The sequence below is a fragment of the Ahaetulla prasina genome, chromosome 7 (assembly GCF_028640845.1).
Source record: "Ahaetulla prasina isolate Xishuangbanna chromosome 7, ASM2864084v1, whole genome shotgun sequence".
NCBI classification, from domain to species: Eukaryota; Metazoa; Chordata; class Lepidosauria; order Squamata; family Colubridae; genus Ahaetulla; species Ahaetulla prasina.
In genome coordinates this window covers 68,756,028-68,779,438 of record NC_080545.1, presented here as the reverse complement: position 1 = coordinate 68,779,438, position 23,411 = coordinate 68,756,028, and the positions used below count along the sequence as shown (strand labels likewise).

The window sequence follows — 23,411 nt, the reverse complement described above, 5'->3', positions numbered from 1 at the left end:
TCGGCTGCTTCGCTAGGGGGGAGCAAAGGGGAAATGTCGAGGCGCCCCACTCGCACCCAGCGCCGTTTGGGGCGCCCTGAAGCGGCGGAGGACGGCTGCAGAGGGAGCCGGCCGCGGGGACCAAGAGCTCAAGGACCGGAGCAGCCGACGGCAGTGGTGCGGAACCCAAGAGCCACGGGGAGAAGCGGGAAAAAGCCGCTTTAGGCGGCGGAAGAAACACAGATGTCGGCGGCGCGGCGCCATTCGGGGCCTGAACAGGCAGCCAGCAGCCCTGTCCTCACCGCGGTCCGCGCCTGAGCGCTAAATACCCGGATGCGCCGGCTGCTGCCTAGAGAGCCAGACACAGAGCAAGAAGCGGAGGCAGGGCGCAGCAGAAGCTGTCAGAAGAGGTGGGGAATTGAGTCCCAGAGAGAGAGAGAGAAAAAGAAGGCAAGCAGGAGCTGGACTTGGGCACAAAGCAGTCCCCAAGCCTGGGTGCGGACACTTGTTTCCTTGAAAGGACTGGTGAAGCAGAAAGGCCTTAGCCAGAGCTGCTTCTCAGGAGGGGGCATTCCCGAAGAAGTCTGTCCTGACCACGCCCTGCCACTAGCTGGAAAGACTGTCAGGAGGTGATATCCTCCTTGGACATTAAAAAGAACTCCTGTCAGAGAAACTGTTGGTGAAAGTTCAGTACATCTCAGCAGGATCTTCTGTACCACGCAGGCTGCTGGGAAGAAGTCCCCACGTGTCTAAAGAAAGTTTACGACCAGCCCCACGACCAGTGGCTTGGACACCCGACCTGTCTTTCTGAAGGGAGACTGCACAGCAGGATGACTGAAAACTCTACCACGGCACCTGCTGCCAAACCCAAGCGAGCCAAGGCAGTCAAGAAGTCCACGGACCACCCCAAGTACTCTGATATGATTGTGGCCGCCATCCAGGCTGAAAAGAGCCGGGCTGGTTCTTCACGCCAATCTATCCAGAAATACATCAAGAGCCACTACAAGGTAGGGGAGAATGCCGATTCCCAAATCAAACTGTCCATCAAGCGGTTGGTCACAACAGGTGTCCTAAAGCAGACCAAGGGTGTCGGGGCTTCAGGTTCCTTCCGCCTGGCCAAGGGTGATGAACCCAAGAAGGCTCCAGTCAAGAAGGCCAAAAAGGAAGTCAAGAAGGCTACAACACCCAAGAAAGCCGCTAAACCCAAGAAAGCTGCTGCCAAGTCACCGGCCAAAAAGCCTAAGCCTGCAGCAAAGAAAGCCAAAAAGAAGCCAGCACCTGCTCCAAAGAAAGCCAAGAAGCCAAAGACTGTCAAGGCCAAGCCGGTGAAGGCCTCCAAGCCTAAAAAAGCAAAAGCCTCCAAACCCAAAGCAAAGTCCAGTGCAAAGAAGTCAACCAAGAAAAAGTGAGGGGCAAGTTTGGGACTTCTTTCTTGGAACTTCTTCTTGACCTCTATTCTGTAAATAGATTTCTTCTTTATTCTCTACTCATTTCTATTGCAGCTTTATAAAGACTGAACAATTCTTGCCCTATACTTTAAAAAAAAATATTCATATGGAAGCTACATTGGGGTTTGGTTTTGTTTTTCTATTGTAATTTGAAAGAGATTTTTATGTCATTATTTTATTTCCCTTCTCTATTAAGGTATGCAATACATGTGTCTAAGCATGAGGGAAGATTAATGAGGGAAATCTTAGTGTTCTTATTTTTGGAGGAAGTTTTGAGAAATATTTGATGGAGGGGGGGTGTTATGGGTGGGCCTTTAATTGGATCTCCTCAGCTGAATATACCCACAACTGATCATTGTAACTGGCTATTAAGAAAAACAACTTTGTTTTATCATGAATGAATAAGCTTCCAATTTAGCTAATATCGTGGATGATTATTTCTAGACCTAGTGAAGGCTGAATTGGTTGAGGTTAACTAGCTTTCCACTGACTTCATTCTTTCAGAGGGAGACTGCTTATTTACAGGGAAGATTGAAATGGGGTCAGTGAAAAATAGAGCAAATATTTGAATTTCTCCCTCTTAATAGTTGTACATGTTGGCCACATTTCTGTTCCTCAAAAGAGAATAGAAATAATCTGGAGGGGGTGTGCGCACAGACTCTGGCCACCATCTGGTTCTGGCAATTTCAAGAGAAAGTGTTACAAAAGCGATCTATTTCCTGCTATTGGAATCTGGATGCCTCCCAGTTCTGCAGTGTCTGCCACCTAAAATGACAACTTTTATATAAGGAGTATAATCTACAAGATTCCTCCCGACCTTCAATTTTTAATTATGGTCTTTTGAGGGTAAGGGAGGAAGAACAAATGTTAGATAACACAAACGTAGCCAATATTGAATCTAGGAAGCTGTATACAATTATCGCTAAGGTTTGGAATGTTTTTCCCCAAGAGGGAGTGGAAAACATAATTTTAAGTACTCCAGATTTTAAAAATTAAGTATGCTTATGTTTTAAGAAAATTCTTATAGGATTGATATCTGATTGTTCATTTTACTTTGTATGTGTAATTTTGTGCAAGGAAGATTTAGCTGTCTTTGTAATTTTAGGGTTTAAAATAAAATGTAAAACAAACTAACATTTTAGTTATTCTTCATTTACATTATGTTGTGTAAAAATCATTTTTATAACATTGCAGATCGAGTTATATATCTTCAACACTAGACAGATCAAGACCATTATTCTTGATCAAATATGTTAACTTGAAAGGAGAAAAGAGACAGTTCTTTGGTAATGAAAACAAAGCAGTCAGGAAAAATATGTGCCCAAACCTAGGTTTCTCCATTCTGGTGTTCTCCAGATATTTCTTTACCCTCTCCTGCATCAAGCATATCTGGGAAGCATGAGTTTAAGAAAGCTTTACTACAATTCTATATAGACGTAGCATTGGTGGCAAATGAAGGAATTGGATATTTCTCAGGTTGAAAAGAAAAGAAGTTTTCATCACAGAAAAATCAATATAACTTGGCCACTAGATGTCAGCCGAACAAGACATAATCTCATTTTACTATGAAAATATGTTTTACAGTAAAAATATCCAATCTGCTATTTAGTTCTTTGTCTAAACCCTGTGTGAACTATAGACAAAGTTGCATTTACATTAGAATTGTGTGTGTGTGTATCACAGCTGTCTGCTACAATATTGAAAACTCTTACATAGTATCATAGATTGTAAACACATTTGATATTAGAACCATCAGATGATCCCACAGTGTCTGGTTTGGAATTTGTAATAGAGATAGGAACAATGTGAATAGAATATTTGAAATTTGTGGACTGCAAGAAAGTACTCTTTCAAGGAACAAATACATCTGTTCCTCCAAGAATACCATGCAGATGTGGCTTTATAAAGTTAAACAATTAATTGACATTTGTCTGACATGTTTAAGATCAAAATTCCAAATGGAAAATTTTTCACTAAATCTTCACAATGGCTCCTGCATCTAGCCATAAGGTTGAGATAAAATAAAGGCAAATAGAGAAGGGAAATTGAAAGGAGGTATGCATCTGTATCCCTTTCCATATAGTGCAAGCAACACACATAGCTGAAAATATGTTTGTCATTTGTCTTATGATGCAGTTGGGAAAGGTACATCCACAATCATTGTTTTAATGATTGAGTGCATGCCTGCACTCACCACACACATTGCTGTAAATAGGTTTCTCTAAAGTCAGTCAAAGCCTCCAACTTGAACAAGTCTGTTACTGAAACAAAGTAAACACAATAATTTGGGAAATAGGCCTTGTGCTCCAATATTATCTGGTTTTGAAAGTATGCATGCAAACAAACAAAACCTTGGTGTTTCCAGTTTGAAAAAAACATAAAAAAATCTGAAAAATAGAAGAACAGCTAACATTCTTAGCTGAAATATAAAAACCTGAGCAGATTGGGGTGAGTTTCCAACCTTGAAGATCAAAGGAAGAAATAACATAAAAAATAAAGTCCTGTAAACTAGTAATTGTAAACATACCGTAGATTATCAAAGAACAGTGAATATAAGAGCATATCCTCCTTCCAATTGTAGCACAATTTTGAAAAATCTCATTTCCCCCCAAATTTAAATTTTCACCCTCAAGTCCAGCTAAATAAGTTCATTTTAAACAAGCCTAGTGAATCTTATTGTTAACAAGTTAATAAATGTATTGTTTTAAATAAAACCTACACCATCTTTTTGGCCACTTTCCAGATTTTCTTCTAATATGCAAACATTCTCCAAGCAGAATAAAAATATTCAACACATATAAGCAACATTAAATTAGAACAGATCTAAAGGGTAGCATAAAACCATGTGTAAATATTACATGTAGGAGCAAAAAGATCCTGATACGTTGATCAATTACTTCCAACTTTATTTGAGGATTGTGGGCACTTTCCTGAGTCTCTTAACAACTGGGCTTTTCAGTTTCAATTTTTTTGAACCTAATAGTGGGGAACCAAATGTTCATAGAGCTTAAAATGTGTATTTTTCCTAATTTGTTCAAGTACATCTTTAGTAATTCAAGGCAGACAAGAGAATAATGTGCAGATTTTAAGCAACATACAGGAGACCTACTTCACTGCCTGATTTATAATTTTGCTTTACTAATGCATTGCTATAGGCATTTATTTTGCATGATATAGATATGCTACTCCCCCTCTCTCATTTGTTCCTTACTTTTCTGATCTCTGTAGGGGGCTTACAGTCAAGCCCAAAACACAAAGGAACAATATGAAATGGAGCAATGACAAACATAACAAAACAAAAATCAAATCTTGGTACAGAAACCTACAGCAGTTGAAAAAGAATTTGGTCTGTATCAGGGAACTGTTTAGATTTCACATGCTATTGTAAATCTCAAAAGCCAGGCAACTTTATACAGGAAAGGCAGTCTTTCAAGTAATTAGATCCTAAACCACTAATTGTACAAATGGTAATCAGCATTTTGAGTAGTCCCAGCAACAAACCAGATATCTACTAGACATTTCAGCAATATGGGAGTGCTTCCTAAACTGGGCAAGGTAGTTCTGCCTGAGGCAAACACTTATTCCTAATCCATCTCATATTTCTTTTGCAGAAGGGTTTCAATGTACTGTTACTACAGTACTGGTAACAGGATAACATTTTTCAGCATAAATGTCTATGGAGATTCTCAGTCATGCAGGTCATAGTTGTCCCACAGGTGCATTTTCAAAAGGCAATTGGACTTTCTTTTTCTTTGAAGACATTTTGCTGCTTATCCAGCTTCTTGAAGCTTCTTGGATGAAAAACGAAACGTCTTCAAGAAAAAAACAAAGCCCAGTTGCCTTTTGAAAAATCACCTTTGGGACATTTTTCAGCATGCAAACAAGACATCTAGATCAACAAGCTAGTTTAGGAAGTGTGGGCGAGCTGTCCCTCTCTGAGATAAACTTTTTAAATTTGGAAACAGAGATTTCCTAGTCTGAAGCAGAGCAGGATAGACATGGGAAGGGTCATTCTACAAGCCAAGAAGAGAAGTTATTCTGCAGCAGACGTTCCCTTCCAATTTCTACCCATCTTATCTTATTCAACAGAACATCGCATTAAAATCCCTGGATCAGTCAATTCCAGAGAATTTTTGGATCCCATCTGGGTTTGTATTAAAAGGAAAAGCACTGGCAATTTGAATTGATCCTATGTCCTGATTTCTATACGGTGACATTGATTGTAGCTCTCAAACTGACTTCAGGGCGGTTACACAGGGGAAACCTGACAGTAATCTAACCATGAAACTTAGCAAAACATCTCTAAAGTTTCTACTCTGGAAAGTTTGCAATTGGCAGTGTAACTTTATTTGATACAGGCATTTACCTGTCTGGAGAAGTATTGGAGCTCAGAGAAAAAGTTTGAGCACCTAAAACCCCAGTGCTTCTGAGTAGAGGAAAAAGGGATGAATAATCTTAATATATACTATTTTATTTCCTTTGAGAAATAAAGATTGAGCACAGATAACAGGCAACTGGGTAGATTGATTATGCTATGTTCCATCTCCAAAAACATCCAGTAGCTTCAAGAGCCATTGGTTGTGTTCACTTAACAAGCCACATACAAGTAATCACATGTTGCTCTAGTCTGTTCTATTAACTCAGCAAAAACCAGCTTCTCTTTTTCACAGATTTCAGTTGCGTTAACTTGGTGGAGGAGAGAAGAAACTACCCTGTATTGCACAACAATTCTTATTGTTCCATATTAACATTTTCAAAAGTTTCCATTGTTTCTCTAGCCAGACATCTCCTTAAACCAGTATTCTTAAAGTGTAGCCCTAGGACCCTCCAGATATCTCCAAGACCATCTCAGGAATCTGTAAAATCAACATTATTTGCCAGCCTATGTTGAAAAATAATACACTATTAAAATCAAATCAAATAATCATAAGCGATAACGGCAGAAATCCACTTTAGTTTTTAATACAATAAATATCAGTAAATATAACTAATAAGAACAAAACTCTTTTGGGACCCTGCATAATTTTTAAATGTGAAAAGGCAAAATTTAAGAAACAAATGAAAAATTGCGGACAAACCTGATCAGTTAATTTTAAGCAAGTTAATTTTAAATTAACTTAAGCAAAGCTCTCAGGTTTCTTTATATTCTTTCCTGTTAGGCCTCCCTTACTTGTTCAAATAACCCATCTGGCTACTTTTCATTCCGCTCCTTACCAATTTCAGTTCAATTTCTGCTCCCCTTTAGAGTGTCAGAATATCATTCCCCCCCGCCCCACGTTTCCCTTGTCTCTTTAAATAAATTCTGCTGCTGATTGGTGCGGCTGGAGGGAAAGAAGCCTTTTCTGTTCTCTGATTGGCTGCTCAGTCCACGCCTCTTTTGACAAGAAGCGCTCGCCAGTCAGCTCTTGTCTTTTCACTTTGTCTGTGTGGCGCTTTCCTTCGGAGCCATGTGGTGCAGCCAGTTCTTACGGGCCCCATTTGTCCTGGGACAACGCAGCCCTTCGCGGGCGCAGTCTGCTGTGGCCCAGCTCAAGCGCCTGCTGGAGGGTGAGCTGGAGGGTATCCGAGGGGCCGGAACCTGGAAGAACGAGAGGGTGATAACATCAAAGCAAGGCCCGCATATTAATGTGGAAGGCAGCCGAGGAGGTAAGCCGTTGGGAAGGAGAAACGAAAGAGAAGAGAAGCTTTGGGGAGAGGGATTCCGAAACTTATTTGGCAATAGTTTCAGGAAATCATGTTCCTCTTTCTTATTAAACTGACATATTTGGTAAGCAGAAACCAGACAACTATCTGATGTATGTTCATGGTGCTGGTAAGTATCAGTAACAGAGTTGGAAGGGACTTGGAGGTCATCTAATCCAACCCCCTGCTTTTGCAGGAGACCTATACTATTTCTGATAAATGACTGTCCAGTCTCTTTAAAAGCGTCCAGTGATGGGGCACTCACAACTTCCCAAGGCAATTTGTTCCACTGGTTAATTATTCCCAGGAATTTTCTCCTTAGTTTTAGGGTGGTTCTCTCTTTGGTTAGTTTCCATCCCTATTTTTTTTTGTCCTGCCTTTAGGTGCTTTGGTAAATAAGTTGGGCCCTCTTCCTTGAGGAAGCTTTTAAGTATTTTTTTTTATTATTGAAAAAGTTTTTAAAAAACAAACATTTTCCCCCCTTTTTTCCTCCCCCCCCCTCAAAACCCCCTTCCCCTCCCTTCACCCCCCCCACTTCCCTAGGTCAATCACAAGGTATTGTTACACATAAACCAAACATAGAGTAAGATTTTCCCTTCTAATCCAATTAGCCTCATCCAAATCTTTTCATTTCCTAACCTCCCCCATAGCATTCTAAAATAATACATTCTAATTATTCAAAGGCAATCTGATATCTCTTAATCTGATATCTATTTTGTAAATAATCCATTTTTTCCATTCAATTAAATATCTTTCCTGCGTATTGTTTTTCAAAAAGGCTGAGATTTTTGCCATCTCAGCCAAGTTAGTAACTTTCAATATCCATTTTTCTATTGTAGGTAATTCTTTTTTCTTCCAATATTGTCCAATCAGCAGCCTTGCTGCTGTTATTAAGTTCAAGATCAGTTTAGTCTCAGTCACTGTACAATCCGTTATAATTCCCAAAAGGAAAAATTGCGGCAGGAACTTTATCTTCTTCTTCAAGACATTTTGAATAATCCACCAAATTCTTATCCAAAAGGCCTTAATTTTCTTGCAGGTCCACCAAATATGAAAATATGTAGCATCATCACGCTCACATCTCCAACATTTCGCTTGGATATCAGGATACATACATGATAATTTTTTGGGTTCTAAATGCCATCTATAAAACATCTTATAAAAATTTTCCCTTAGATTCTGTGCTTGTGTAAGAAGCTTTTAAGTATTGGAAGACTGCTATCCTGTCACCCCCTGGTCTTTCTTTTCACTAGACTAAGTATATCCAGTTCCTGCAATCCTTCTTCATATGTTTTAGCTTCTAGGCCCCTAATCATTTTTTTGTTGTTGCTCCTTTTTGAACTATTTCCAAAGTCTCAATGTATTTTTTTTTTGTATTGGGTTGACCAATATTCCAAGTACAGAATGGGACAACTTGCTGCAGCCAATTTGCCATACTGAACTCGCCACGGCCAACTCACCGCAGAACAACTCACCACAGGACAATTCAGCAATTCAACTTATTTGAAATAATTAAAACATTGTTTTAATTTTTGACATTCACGTTTCATTTTGTCTCTCCTTTGGCATCTTTAATGATTCTATTCCACTATTTCTTCAATATTAGTGCAATTCTTGTCCTATGGTGAGAAGGCCGCAGCGAGTTGCCCATTCTGCACTTAGAATACTGGTCAGCCCAATACAGCCCTACAAGAAAATGAATTAAAAAAAACCAGATCAAGTGTAAGGGTTAAGTTTTGGGTTACTTTTAGAGTGGCTTAGTGGGAAGATGCTTGCCTCCCACTCAGAAGGTTGAGAGTTCAATCCTGGGGAGTGGCTTCAGAGGAATCAGGAAGGACTCAGTTCCAGCCAGTTGCCCTGACTCTATACAGGGAGTTTGTTTTAGGTCACTTTTCTCTTGAATGGGACAACTCCGGCTGACTTTGCAGAAAGAGCCACGTCTTTTTCTTGGGAACTATGTATGCATGATCTTTCTAACCTAGGGGGGTTCAAACCCAATATTTTTTATATGTCCCTTGGAGTGTCCAGTAATCTTGAAAAATAATACTTTGTTGAATAAAATTCATCTTAAGGTCAAGTAATACTGTTTTGACATTCTTTGAAAATCCTAGCCCGTTGATTTTTGCTAAAACAAAATCTTCTAACTTCTTATTGGAAGCGATCTGCAAAGTACCCATATTTTTCAGGGCCATTTTTCAATTGTAAATAAAAATGAGCTCTAGGAATAAATTGTTTTAATGATATGAAAGTTAAGATTCTTCAGATATAGCTTATCAATCACGCACAAACCATACTACCAGGTGAGAATATATTTTCATCAAATGTATGATGAGAAATTTCATATAGTCAGAATTGTTTTCACAAAACATCAAAAGCTGCTCTAAAATGTTAATTCCCTTTCCCCACCCAGGAATTCTAGAAAAATTCTTTGTGCCCAATTTTAAGGATTAGATTGTCCCATAGGCATAATTCCGCCTGCTTATTTCAAACCAGATTTATCATTTTAGTCCCTACTCCTTCCATTTAGAAGCAGCATTTTAACTCTTTAGTATTTCTTTTTGTTTGGTCATCTAAATAATTTGATCTGCACTGTGTCATTTGAGAATATATTAAAAAGGATTGGTACTTGGAATTTTGCTAACTGGGAACCCGTGCACAGGTTACAGGCTTCTGAGTGAGAGTTAATCTGGTATATAAATGTTCATACTACCTCCATGGCCAATTTCTTCCATATCACACACACATTAATATTAACACACACAACATTGTTGTGATAGTTGAGTGGAGAAAGTTGGAATAGGTGGGGAAAAGGGGCAGACTTTTAAGGGTTGGGATCAACTTTTTTGAACAAGGCCATATTATATTTAGACAAGAGTGGGTTTGTGGTAACTATGGGGATTCATGTTTTTTAACATTGATATTTTTTGTAGGGCTTTCTACTTTAATTTTCATCTTATTTCCCAGATTTATTCACAGCACAAGCCCTTAAGGTTTCTTTAAGCCCATCAGTGCGAAAGGTGGTTCCAAGCCACAAGAAAGGGATTCAAGTATGCATATTTGGGACCTCAATTTACTCACCTCTGGAGTAGATTAATATTATAATTTAGCTTTGATCTTGCTATTCCCATGATTAACCTTTGCATTTATATCCATAGCTCTGACTCTGTGCATTATAATCCAAACAAAGGTTCACTTTCCCATATTTGCTAGTGTAAAGAAAGCATGTTTTTAGTAACACAGTAGGCCTAGACCTGCATATATTCTATGTATGCAATTTTTAAAAAAAAAATAGTATTGAAACTTGCAAATATTGAGGAAGATCTGTACGGTAATATTATTCTTAAGGGTTTATCTTCACATATTCAAATCTCGGACAATAAGAGACAAAATGATGTCCTGACAAGCAGAAGCTGAACAGAATAAGTGGACAAAACCACTTCATGACATAAAGTAAAACCATATATATCTACAATCTAAAAATAGAAATATAGAACATATTTCTATATATAATAGAAATGTAAAGTTATTTAAGAAGTTGCATATGTCTGGACTGCCCAATTCATTTCCTACATGTCATTTTTTTGCAGATATCCTGAATTTCTGTGCCAACAATTACCTTGGACTTTCTAGTCATCCAGAAGTCATCCGTGCTGGACATGATGCCCTGGAGAAGTACGGAGCTGGCCTCAGTTCTGTCCGCTTCATCTGTGGAACACAAGTAGGAAGGCATAGGAATGCGGTTCTGTGTAAAAGCTATCATTTTATAATTCAATTAATAATGCCTTATAGCACTGTATTTGCAGAGCAAGCATTTGAAAATTTGATTTTCCTTAGCAGTTGCTCTGGGGACAATTTTTAAGAGTTAAAAATGTTCACAAGCAAAACAAAGTTCTGTTGTATTATTTCTTAGAACTGTTTAGCACTTCAATTTGGAGGTAAAAAATGCTTTGGAACATATGGGGTGCTCCCATAGCGATATCTGCAACTTTTTGAAGGAGCTGCATCTTGCAGGATCCAGTCTGGGTTGGTCACTGGGACCAGAGGTTTTGTCTTCCGAGCTTTTGGACTTGTGCTTGAACCCATATTCAGGGAACTTCTCTTTAGCTAGCTTTTCTAGCTCGGAAGACAAAACCTTAGGTTCCAGTGACTGACCCAGATTGGATCCTGCAACATTATCCCGGGACACGTATATTTGCCTTCGTTCATGTGCTGCATCTTGAATTGAATTGAATACTTTATTTGCCCAAGTGTGATTAGACACACAAAGAATTTGTCTCTGGTGCAGACGCTCTTAGTGTATGCGCAAAGCAAAAGAATAATAACCAAAATAATAATACCAATAGGAGGGGCAGTAAAGAAGATAATAAGGATAAATAATAATACTGCAGCCATACTACATGGGTAAATATACATAGCCATTAGACAGCACTGTGAGAATTAGTGTTCAGGAAAGTGATGGCATGAGGGGAAAAAACTGTCCCTGTGTCTAGTTGTTTTGGCCCTGCAATGCCCTATAGCACTTTCCTGAGGGGAGGAATTGAAACAGTTTATGTTCAGGATGTGTGGGGTCTGTATCAGGTGTGAAATCCAGCCACCAATTCTGACAGGTTCTGGAGAACCAGTAGCGGAAATTTTGAGTAGTTTGGAGAACCAACAAATACCACCTCTGGCTTGGGGTGGGAATGGGGATTTTGCATATCCTTCCCCTGGAGTGGAGTGGGAATGGAGATTTTGCAGCATCCTTCCCCTGCCATGCCCACCAAGCCACGCCCACAGAACCGGTAGTAAAAAAAAAATTGGATTTCACCACTGGTCTGTATATATCTTCTCAGCACTCCTTCTGACCGGAGTGATACACCAGTCTTCTATGGAAGGCAGGTTGATTGCAATTCTATAGTTGCAATTTCAAATCTCCCAGGACTTTTCCCCCATACAGCACAATCCCAGGCTGAAGGAATTGCAGGCAGAGGTCATATAACATAATGCTGCTTATGACTATTTATCTACTTTGTGCAACCAAATGAGATTGAAGCAAACCATGATTAATCAATTTATGCATGCATTGTGGTTTCTATCACCAAAAATATGGATGTAGATTGTTCAACCTGCATGGGTAATAGTGATAACTGTGGCCATTTATGTTGGGATTTTTTTTCTCTATTTTCCAAATTTTTTAGAATATACATAAGGATCTGGAGGAGAAGATTGCTCGTTTCCATCAAAGAGAAGATGCCATTCTCTACATCAGCTGCTTTGATGCCAATGCTGGGATCTTTGAGGTTGTTAATTTTGTGTAAATAGGAGATTGCGAGAAGGGATGGATTATCTATCGCAGTTGTAAAGCAACAGTATTTGCAGTAATTTCTGAATGATTCACTGTAGTAGTGATAAATAACAAACATTGTTCTGATCCTTCAACCATGATATTATGGTAGAGTGATTAGATTCATATGATTTATGATATAATATGATTTAATTTGGATTAGTGTATTGTGTGAACCCAGCCAGATGTAGCTTATTTAATCATGATTAAACCATGGCTTAGTGTGGAATAAGTAGCTATACAATATTCCAGAAATTTGTATGTGGAAATAGTTGTAGGAGTATGGAGCAAAACAGATGTCAAAGGAATATAAATGTTTAAGTAAAAACATTTTGTAATTTATTATAACCTGTGTATAATCTGTTATAATTTACATGTACAAACAATAATAAGGGACGCAGTGGCTTAGTGGGTAAGATGCTGACCTTGTCGATCGAAAGGTCGGCAGTTCAGCAGTTTGAATCCCTAGTGCTGCGTAATGGGGTGAGTTCCCGTTACTTGTCCCAGCTTCTGCCAACCTAGCAGTTTGAAAGCATGTAAAAATGCAAGTAGAAAAATAGGGACCACCTTTGGTGGGAAGGTAACAGCGTTCTGTGCGCCTTTGGCGTTTAGTCATGCTGACAACATGACAACGGAGATGTCTTCGGACAGCGCTGATTCTTCGGCTTTGAAACGGAGATGAGAACTGCCCCCTAGAGTCGGGAACGGCTAGCACGTATGTGCAAGAGGAACCTTTACCTTTACCTTACACAATAATACAATACAAAATAAACATACAAACATTCCAAACAGCAACAATGAATACCTTAGCAATGTTAGAATTCCCATTTGTGATGGGATTGTTTTTTATAACTATTCTATTTATTTTCTGGTATTTACAGGCACTTCTGACGCCTGAAGATGCAATACTGTCCGATGAACTGAACCATGCCTCCATAATTGATGGAATCCGTCTTTGTAAAGCCAATAAGTATCGTTACAAACATATGGATATGCAAGATCTGGAAGTCAAACTGCAGGAGGCACAGGTTAGTAGCTGGGTGACTCCTAGATTGTTCAGTGGTACAACAGATCTGCCAAAAACCAAAGCAAAACAAAATTCTCAGAATCTTTAACTAGCCAGAATCCCTCCTCTATATTTTTGTCACCCACTGTTCTGCACAGAAATGTCGTCTGCGGATGGTGGCTACAGATGGTGCTTTTTCCATGGATGGAGATATTGCTCCTTTAAAGGAAATATGTAGCCTCGCTCAGAAATACAACGCCTTTGTTTTTGTCGATGAATGTCATGCCACTGGATTTCTTGGGCCTAATGGCAGGTAAGAAACGATTACTTTTTTCTGATGGAAAGGATGTTAGAAAAGCAGCTCTATGGTGACTATATTTGTTGAGAATAGCAAATTAAAATTTGTTTCTGTGTTGGTTTTTGTCAAAAAACACATTTTATAACATATGCAGCAGTGTACGTCTCACATCAAATTATCCTCAATTTCTTAAATAAACTATGATGTCCAAAACACACTGAAAAGCAATAGCAATAGCACTTAGCTCTGTCTAAGCGATTTACAGAGTCAGCCTGTTGCCCACAACTATCATTTTACCCACCTTGGAAGGATGGAAGGCTGAGTCAACCTTGAGCCTGATGAGATTTGAACTGCCAAATTTCAGGCAGCCGGCAGTCACCAGAAGTAGCTTGCAGTAATGCACTCTAACCACTGCACCACCACGGCTCTTATTGATATGAATTCTTGTCCACAACGGTTGGGTTCACACAACAAGCTAAGTCAAGATCAAATAAAACACAGTATGATTTAGCATAATATAGGTAGTTCTTGGTTAATGACTGTCTTGTTTAGCAAGCATCTGAATGCCCAGTGGCACTCAAATGATGTGACCAATCATCAAAGTTACATGAGTTGCAGCATCCCTGTAGCAATGAGATTTACAATTTAAGAGCTTGGCAACAAGTGTGATTTACAACAGTTGCAGCATATCACAGTCACACAATCAGCATTGTGCAATCTTCATAGCCAGTTTCTAACAAGCAAAGTTAATGGAGAAGCTGGTGGGAGGTTGTAAGTCCTGGTTTAACAGCTGTGGGTGATTAACTTCACAACAGCAGTCAACTGATAAATATTGGATGTGGTCATGTGATGTGTTATTTAATGGCTATGCCCCTTAGCAATGGAGTTGTCGGTCCCAATTGTGGTGGTTAAGTGACAAGTCTCTGTATATTATCCCTCTCAGCAGTATATAATAAAAAACTTAATAACAAGAATCACGGACTAGAATGGAAGTTAAGTCATCATAAAAAATTTGATGGAATAGGGATCTGCATAAAGGATGATGATAACAATGTGTTTGCCATTCTGCCTGTAAAATGACAAATACAATGCATTCTGTGCTGTATTTACATTTGTGTGAAATTCTGTATATAAATGGAAGTATTAGCCTTTTATTTGTTCTTGTACTACCCCTTCTACATAGATCAATTTTTTCTCAGACTGTTTCTGGGAATTTTTTTTAGAATTGAGTGGTAGATAAGCATTTCTAAAACTACATTAATCTTTTACAATGCAAGTGCTGTTGGGAATCAGCACCTTTAGATTATATACTCACATCGAGGTATATAATATTTAGATCCAAAGTAGGCAAGGGTTCTTCAAACCCAACATGAGTATCTTCTTTCTACCCCTTTAAAGAACACCTGACAAGTAGAGAAGGGACTCCTATGCTGGATCCGAAGCATGTTTGTTCATTTTGGACCTGAATATACTGTATGCTGCTTGCCATCAGATTTTGTTTCAAATAGATTCTTTTGAATGCACCTCCCAATTCTTTCTGATACATAAGAGCCCTTTTATTAGCAAGAAGAACAACATGCTTGTTTGAAGAATTCTCTGCAGATAGGAGATCAAATTTATTCTGGAGTGGCTTCTTATGGTATGTATACAGAGACAATTATGGAAGACAATTCAACATCAGTTTGGGGCAGAGTCTTTTTAAGGGAGATTTAAACAGCAGGAACATACAAAAATGTGTGTGCTATAGAATAGTCTTCCCTAATTGATGCCCTCCTGGTGCATTGAACTGCAACCCTCCAGCATCCAAGTTCTGTTGCTGAGCTGGACAAGATTATAATAATGGCTTGTATTCTATTGGAATTTACAGGTTTTCCCTTTCAGACTAGTTAGTTGTTTGTATCCTCATCCTTCTGAAAAATGACAACGAAAGGGCAAAGCTACAGCAAGTGTAAGCATGCTGATTTTGGATTGTTGTTACTTCAACTTGAACTGTATAGACTATTAAGGTTCTTTTCTCCCTACAGGGGCACCGATGAGCTTTTGGGAGTGATGGATCAAGTAACTATAATCAACTCAACACTTGGAAAAGCGCTTGGGGGAGCAGCAGGTGCCAGTTTCAGCTAACATATATAACATATAACATATATTCAGCTAATATATGTTTTAACATATAGTTTCTAAATCTTGGAAGCTTTGAGGAAAGACAGGGCAATTTATTTTCTATTTTAGCTAAAATAGAATGGAAATAAGTTTGAAAGAGAACATGGCTTTATGGTCTTGTGCTACAACTGAAGACACAATTTTTGTCTGTTTTTGTCTATTCCAATCTGGTGCTTTCCAGGTGTGTTGGATACCAATTTCCATTATTCCTTGCCAAAATGGTAGGCTTCATTTTGGGGGAAGCTGTGCAAGATAGAAGTTTGCATAAGAAAAGGCAATTTAAGAGAATGATTGAGCTGTCCGGTTATAGTACTATTTCTGTCCATTTCTTGGTCACCTGTAGTTCCTGGGAACGTATCACGCCAAACTAATTGATCCACCAACACCACACAAATGTTTTTATTAAAAAAAGGGAGGGGAAGCATTTTGGATAAGTTTTATCTTCCCATATCTATGTTCCTTTACATTGTTTTTCTCCATTCTAACTATGGAGAGGTCAAAATCTTTCCCTGAACCCTTTTGAAATAAAATCCTAGCCAAGCCTCCAACCATATATAACTCTCTAAATACTACCTCTGGCAATATTTACCATGTCTCCCCCCCCCCCCGAAAATAAGACCCTGTCTTATATTTTTTTGAACCCTGAAATAAACGCTTGGCTTTATTGCAATGCGCTCAAAAGCCCAAATGGGCTTATTATCTGGGGATGTCTTATTTTGGGGGAAACAGGTTTTATGATCATTAGATAAAACTGGGTTGGCTGCAGCCCACATTCAGTCAACCAGGCCCATTTTTTGACATTTCTGGAGTTCCTCAACATTGCCAGCAAACCACCAAATAATAGCAACATAATTTTCTTCAGGCTGGGGCTAAATGAGAATTAACAAGTGTATTAAGCCACTGATAGGAACAAAAGCCCTATTTTAAGCGATAGAAAAAAATGGAAATTCAAGCTTTACCCCATCCTATGCTGTCTTTAGCTCTTTATATCAATAGTCCCTAGCCATTCAAAAGTATAATTGCTGACCACAAAAATATTATTTTACCTCTCCTTAAAGAAAACAAAATAGTTTGCCCATGTTTGCCATTCACTTATTCTTCCTGCGTCTAATGCGGGTTCCTTTCAAAAGTGAAGTAAAGAACTCAGGTACTCTTTTGGCTGGATACTGCACTTTTTTGCACAAGTGTATGAATTATCAAGAGGAGCACAGCCCACCAGTTATGCATTGGGAAGATTCCATTGGGATGTTTGATCTTCACTGTCTGGATTATAAAAAGAGCAAAAATTACAGTGTGTCAACTTGAAGACTCATTGGTGATTACTGGTTAGTGAAATGCAAACCTTGGTGCCTGTAATGGAAAAAACACCTTTTCTGTTTGTAGGTGGCTATACAACTGGTCCTAAAGCACTGGTGGATATTCTGCGACAACGTTCTCGCCCCTACCTCTTTTCCAACAGCTTGCCTCCTGCTGTTGTGGGCTGTGCCTCCAAAGCTCTGGACCTGCTCATGGAGAGCAATGCCATTGCGCAATCCATGGCTGCCAAGACTTCACAGTAAGGGAGAATATATTGTGCCTTTCACTCTAATAATCTATCTAATAATAGATTCCTCTGCAGAGAAAGAGGGTTTGGTTTACCTATTGAACTAACCCATGAGTTCTTAACTGTTTGAATAAATCTGTATTTGCATTGCATGCTAAATGATAACCAGGGTTAAACCTTAAACAGAATGCAAAGCTAAAACTAAGCAAAGTTGTGTAATGTCTTAGCATGATGCAGGAATTGAGAAACATGCTGTAGTCTAGAATTTAACAAATCAGCAGTCCTTACTCTACACAGATTCCCTTCAGCAATGCATTTTTTTAGCAATTGAACCTAACCATGTTGTGTGACATGAATGGAAAAAGAGACTTACCAGCTTGGGCGGATAAGTTTATATTTTCATGCTTGTTTATCCAGTTCCAATAACTATATTTTTCAAATGGGAACTGAGAAATGAACTGAACTCTCTCTGTCTCAGACAAATGTACTCTCACTGAATTCTGTGGAAATACTTATAATTCCATATATAGCTCTGTCTCTTAAAAGATGTATTAAGAATTGCTATACAGTTTAGACTGATCTAATTTCCACAGTTTTTCCTTATAGGAAGGATTGTTTTTCTTCCTGTTGCCTCCTGTTTTGATTTTCTTTTTCTATATTCTCACCCCAATCCTTGCCAAATACTTAACATTTCAGGCAAAGACAAGGAAATACCTTGTACTCCTGTGCCAATTAGGTGAAGTAATGAAATTTGTTCAGCTTGTTCAAAAGGTAGAACTTCTATCAAAATGTGGTAACATGGTTCTCTGGTTCTAGGCAACCAGCATAGCTCTCCTCCAGGATGTTCCATTTCATTTTCTCATATTTCCCCAGCATTCTGTGGATCCTGGCAGAGTTTTTATGCAGCTGCTTTGGTCTGTTTAATGAGAACTATTTTTTCTGTTCTTCCTTGGCCTCTTCTTAAAGGTGTCACAATGTGTTGAACCTACACATCCAATACTGACAGCACAAGGGTTTTTCTCCTGGAACTCTTTATAATGATTTGAGATCAGCAACATGGAATTTGGAGTAATTATGCCTTCATTGCAAATGAGCTTTGAGTCCTCTTATGGTTAATTATGAGATGGAGAAAGCACTTCAGCCAGTCTTCTGCATGTGAGGATGGGGAAAGAGAGAGAACAGGAGCCATCTTGACTCCTTAATGAGTTGTCTATGTGCATACTTCGTCAAAGTATTTTAGTTTCTTTGCAATCAGTGGTGAGAAGAAGGAGAGAAATGAACTGGTTGCAGGAGCCAGTTGTTGCCTAACTAAATAATCAAGTATGCTTAGATCTTATTCTATTTTCAGAGGAAGAACTTATCCCCTTATACCACACATATTCTCAGTGGTTCTCATTTTGTATAACTATTGGCACCTATCAACTGAATTCTCTTAGGAAGTTATTATTCCTAAGGATTTAATTGCTGAGACGGGCATTTAACTTAAAATAGATCAAATGATTCTTTTCTTCTGACCTGCAGGTTCCGAAGTAAGATGGCAGCAGCTGGATTTACAATTTCAGGCAATAATCATCCTATTTGCCCTGTAATGTTGGGTGATGCCCGGTTAGCTTCAGTGATGGCTGATGATATACTAAAAAGAGGTAAATGTTCTGGAGAAGTAGAGGCTCATATCGTATAATCTGACATGATTTTTTCCCCTCAGAAGTTGGTTTCAGTACCAATTAAATCACAGGAAGGCTTAAAGTTATTACTCTATACCCAGTATCCTTTAAACATTCTGTCATATGGGCAGTAATAATCCATAACTTTGAGAGGGCATTTGTAACAGCCTGTTTAAAATCTTGGCACTCTGAGAGAAAAAAATCACTTACACCTTTCTGCATTGAAGGCTATCAGAGTCGGAACCAGTGTTTTTGTCAGCTTCGGAGTCTTTTCTGCAGGAATGGTTTTCTGGAACCATGACAGCTTTCCTGTCCCAGTGTCCAACCTGGGCAACTTAAGACTTTTAGAATAGAATAGAATAGAATTTTATTGGCCAAGTGTGATTGGACACACAAGGAATTTGTCTTGGTGCATATGCTCTCAGTGTACATAAAAGAAAAGATACCTTCATCAAGGTACAACATTTACAACACAAATGATGGTCATAGGATACAATTTAACACTTAATGATACAACACTTAATGATAAGCATAGGGTACAAATAAGCAATCAGGAACAATCAATATCAATATAAATCATAAGGATTGCCAGCAACAAAGTTACAGTCATACAGTCATAAGTGGAAAGAGATTGGTGATGGGAACGATGAGAAGATTAATAGTAGTGCAGATTTAGTAAATAGTTTGACAGTGTTGAGGGAATTATTTGTTTAGCAGAGTGATGGCCTTCGGGGAAAAACTGTTCTTGTGTCTAGTTGTTTTGTTGTGCAGTGCTCTATAGTGTCATTTTGATGGTAGGAGTTGAAACAGTTTATGTCCAGGATGTGAGGGATCTGTAAATGTTTTCACTGCCCTCTTCTTGATTCGTGCAGTATACAGGTCCTCAATGGAAAGCAGGTTGGTAGCAATTATTTTTTCTGCAGTTCTAATTATCCTCTGAAGTCTGTGTCTTTCTTGTTGGGTTGCAGAACCAAACCAGACAGTTATAGAGGTGCAAATGACAGACTCAATAATTTCACTGTAGAACTGGATCAACAGCTCCTTGTGGACGTCATCTCTCACAGTTCCCCAGCCAACATTGCCAAAGTTGGGCACTCCTGAATTAGAGTATCTCGTAATCATATGATTACTGTTGCCGACCTTCTCTGCACATAAAGTCAATGGGAAGCTGGCAGGGAAGATTACAAGTCACTCAGATAAGCCCTTCCCACTACCCCTTCCCCGCCAGCTTTTTTTCACTTGTTCACATGCGTTATGCCCTCCTTCCCTCTTAGCTTGGCTAACTTAGCTGCCTCTTAACCCTCCTTCCATGGGCCTTCCAGGCATGCATCCGGGCATGCATCATCACACGGTGATTATATAGGACGGGATAGCGCCGGGGCAAATGGGCGGGCCTAGCTGCTGGTCGGAACTATCGGTTCACCCGAACCAGAGCAGCCCATCTCTGCCACCATCCCTCTTCTTCCCTAGCCATCTTGTGCTTGCACACAGGCACCTCTCCACTTCTTACTTAGGACTTTTCTACTCCCCATGAAATAACCCATATGTCTTAGGCTTCCTAGGACAACTAGGACTGCTTGGATTGCCATCGCTAAGCAATGCATCACACTTTATGATCACATTGCTTAGCAACAGCAATCCTGGTCCCAATTGCCGTCATAATTCAACATCTACTTGTAGAAGAAACATCTGAACTAATTGCTGCTTCTGAGAATTCTTCTATTTTCATAAATGAAATAGAAATTCCTTCTGGGAATTCATAGAATTACAGAACTATCAAACTGAAAGATTATCTCAGAGGTTATCTACTTCAGGAAACTAGATCCAAGAAAACAAATTAAGTCATCCTCGAGAAGGGTCCTTCTTAAAGCCTTCTCAGATGAAGAACCTACAACCTTCCTAAGTAGATGGTTCCACTCTTGTACTGATTTTACTATTGGGTAGTTTTGCATATGTTTAAGTGAAATCTAGGTAGCTGCAACTTATATTATTTCTGACCTTAGTATCTATGGAGTGGAAAATAGTTTGTGACCATCTTCCTTATGATGAGTCATGGCAAATATCAATGGAACCTTTAGCAATTTCCAACTTCTCTTTTGTCTCAAAATGATCCACAAAATGTGCCATCTACTTCCTAAAGCCATCTACTCTTCCAAGAGCATCTCCTTTCTCTGTTCATTCTCCTGCATTCTTTAGGACTTTGCTCCTTCTAATTAGATTCTAATTAGGAAAGATTCTGGCCTGAAACCTGGAGTGCCAGTCGAAGCAGAGGATGCCAAGGAAGATTCAACTGGGGTCTGCTACAGAAGCTTCCTAGGACTGGACACACCACAATGTAGCAAATCTGTACACAATGCTTTATTGCAGCATACACCTTTCCAACAACAGGCTATTGTTCTGGGTCTTAAAATCATAGTGCTGGAAGGGACCTTGGAGGTCTTCTAATCCAACCCCTTGCTCAAGACACAGCAATACCATGTTGCTGTTGACATGTAAACGCATCTTCAATACACAGTCCTTTATGCTCAGTCTTTTAATATTCCATTCAAACAAAAGTCTCAAATTTTTAAAAATGGCATACAACCTTTGCCTTTTTCCAAAAATCCTTGCACTTGTTAATGTGCTGCCTCAGTGTGGTGGTTCCTACAGTATTCTAGTTGCTGTCAAGCTCCCAGCAAAGCTTCAGGCAGGAGTCCTGCTCACCATAGCTAGTTGAATGATAGTCCTGTTGCCTACTTGTAATAGCTGCCAATCTCCACCCCCCTCCTCCTCCTGCATGCCTTTAGCTTATTTCCTTTTCTCCTCCACATCCTCTCTGTCTTAGTGTTTGCTTTCGTAAGCTAAGAACCTGAGTGGGATGTGGCTGCCTCTGCAAAACAGCCTATCCTTGAAAATGCCGGATGTGACTCAGTTATTACAGGCAGCTGAAAGACCAGCTCAGGTGCTTCTGAGTAGAGTGCTGAGTGAATGAATGAATGTATGAGGGAAGCATTTTTACCTAGCCATGGCTACCCTTCCCAAGTGCAGATAGCCATCCCAACTTTCCTCCCTCATATCAACCCAGAACAAAACCAAGTTGGACTAACAGCAGCACCATTCTTGTCACCCAACAGGCATTTACGTCATCGGCTTCAGCTATCCTGTAGTGCCCAAAGGTAAAGCCCGTATCCGAGTTCAGATCTCAGCTGTTCACAGCGAAGAGGATATTGATCGATGTGTGGAGGCCTTTATTGAAGTGGGGCGTAAACATGGAGCCTTGCCTTAAACAGCTGCAGGAAAAGAACCGTGCCTTTCTACAACTGGAACCAAATGCTGCCAAATAATACTTTGTTTTGCCAGTGACAAGGATTGTGGAAATTATAGTTCCAAATTCCCCAGTTTGCCTGCTTTTTGTATAGATTACTTTGCAATAGTTCCAATGAAGGTCTATGTTCTTCTAAGAACTACTATGCTAGAAAATTAATAACAATTGCCTCTCCCGTGGTCAAAGGCAAGCAGAGCTTATAACACAGGTGTCAAACTCAAGGCCCGGGGCCTGGATCCGGCCCATGGGGTGCTTAAATCTGGCCTGCAGGGCCACCCTGGAAACAGCAAAGGACTGGCCTGCGGTGCCTCTGCCAGCGAAAATGGAGTTCGGGATGGCCACATATGGCTCTCAGAGGCTCCATTTTCAGCCGCAATGGCCTCCTGCAGCCCTCTGCCAGTGAAAATGGAGGTCGGGGTGGGGGACTGCAGAGCTCCGTTTTTGCTGGCAGAGGGCTGCAGGAGGCTCTCGCAGTTAAAAACGGAGCCTGGGCAGGCCATGCACAGCCTCCCTGAGCTCTGTTTTCACTGGCAGAGGGCTGCAGGAGGCTGTTGTGGCCAAAAACAGCCCAGGCGGGCCGAGTGACATCAAGCTGGCAACTCCCCCCCCCTCCCAAGGTCAAACAACCCTGATGTGGCCCTCAATGAAATCAAGTTTGACACCCCTGTTATAACACAAGGGAAAAGATTGCATAAAATACCCCATTCTGGTTTGTGTCTTATGGTCAGGCCGCTGTGGCTCCATTTTATCCCTTTCTTGCAGAAATCGAGTTGGAGGAAGGAAGAGAGAAAGATGACTTTTTTCCCCTCTCATCCTTGCACAAATTTCTCTTTGTTGAAGCAGTTTCTTCAGATTGATCACTAGAGGGCATATTTGTAACTCTAGCCTCAGGGACCCCAAGGAAGCAGAACATACATACATTGCAGTAGTTTATTGCTTTTCATTATGCAATCTCATCATTGTTGTATATTCCTTACAATATACTAAAAGCATTAACAAACAAT

The 23,411-nt window shown here is 39.7% G+C and overlaps 2 protein-coding genes across 2 annotated transcripts; both read left to right on the top strand.

The window, feature by feature from the left end:
• Nucleotides 1–319: 319 nt before the first annotated feature.
• LOC131201618 (histone H1.0) lies at nt 320–2,561 on the top strand. Its single transcript, XM_058189620.1, has one exon. It carries the CDS (start codon nt 810–812, stop codon nt 1,386–1,388), a length of 579 nt encoding a protein of 192 aa, XP_058045603.1. The 5' UTR covers nt 320–809; the 3' UTR covers nt 1,389–2,561.
• A 4,255-nt stretch (nt 2,562–6,816) lies between these two features.
• GCAT (glycine C-acetyltransferase) lies at nt 6,817–23,411 on the top strand. The gene is made up of 9 exons (XM_058189615.1): nt 6,817–7,073; nt 10,697–10,827; nt 12,287–12,388; nt 13,314–13,460; nt 13,597–13,751; nt 15,761–15,843; nt 17,280–17,451; nt 18,961–19,082; nt 22,217–23,411. The coding sequence occupies exons 1-9, from the start codon at nt 6,875–6,877 to the stop codon at nt 22,366–22,368; spliced, it is 1,263 nt and encodes a 420-aa protein (XP_058045598.1). The 5' UTR covers nt 6,817–6,874; the 3' UTR covers nt 22,369–23,411.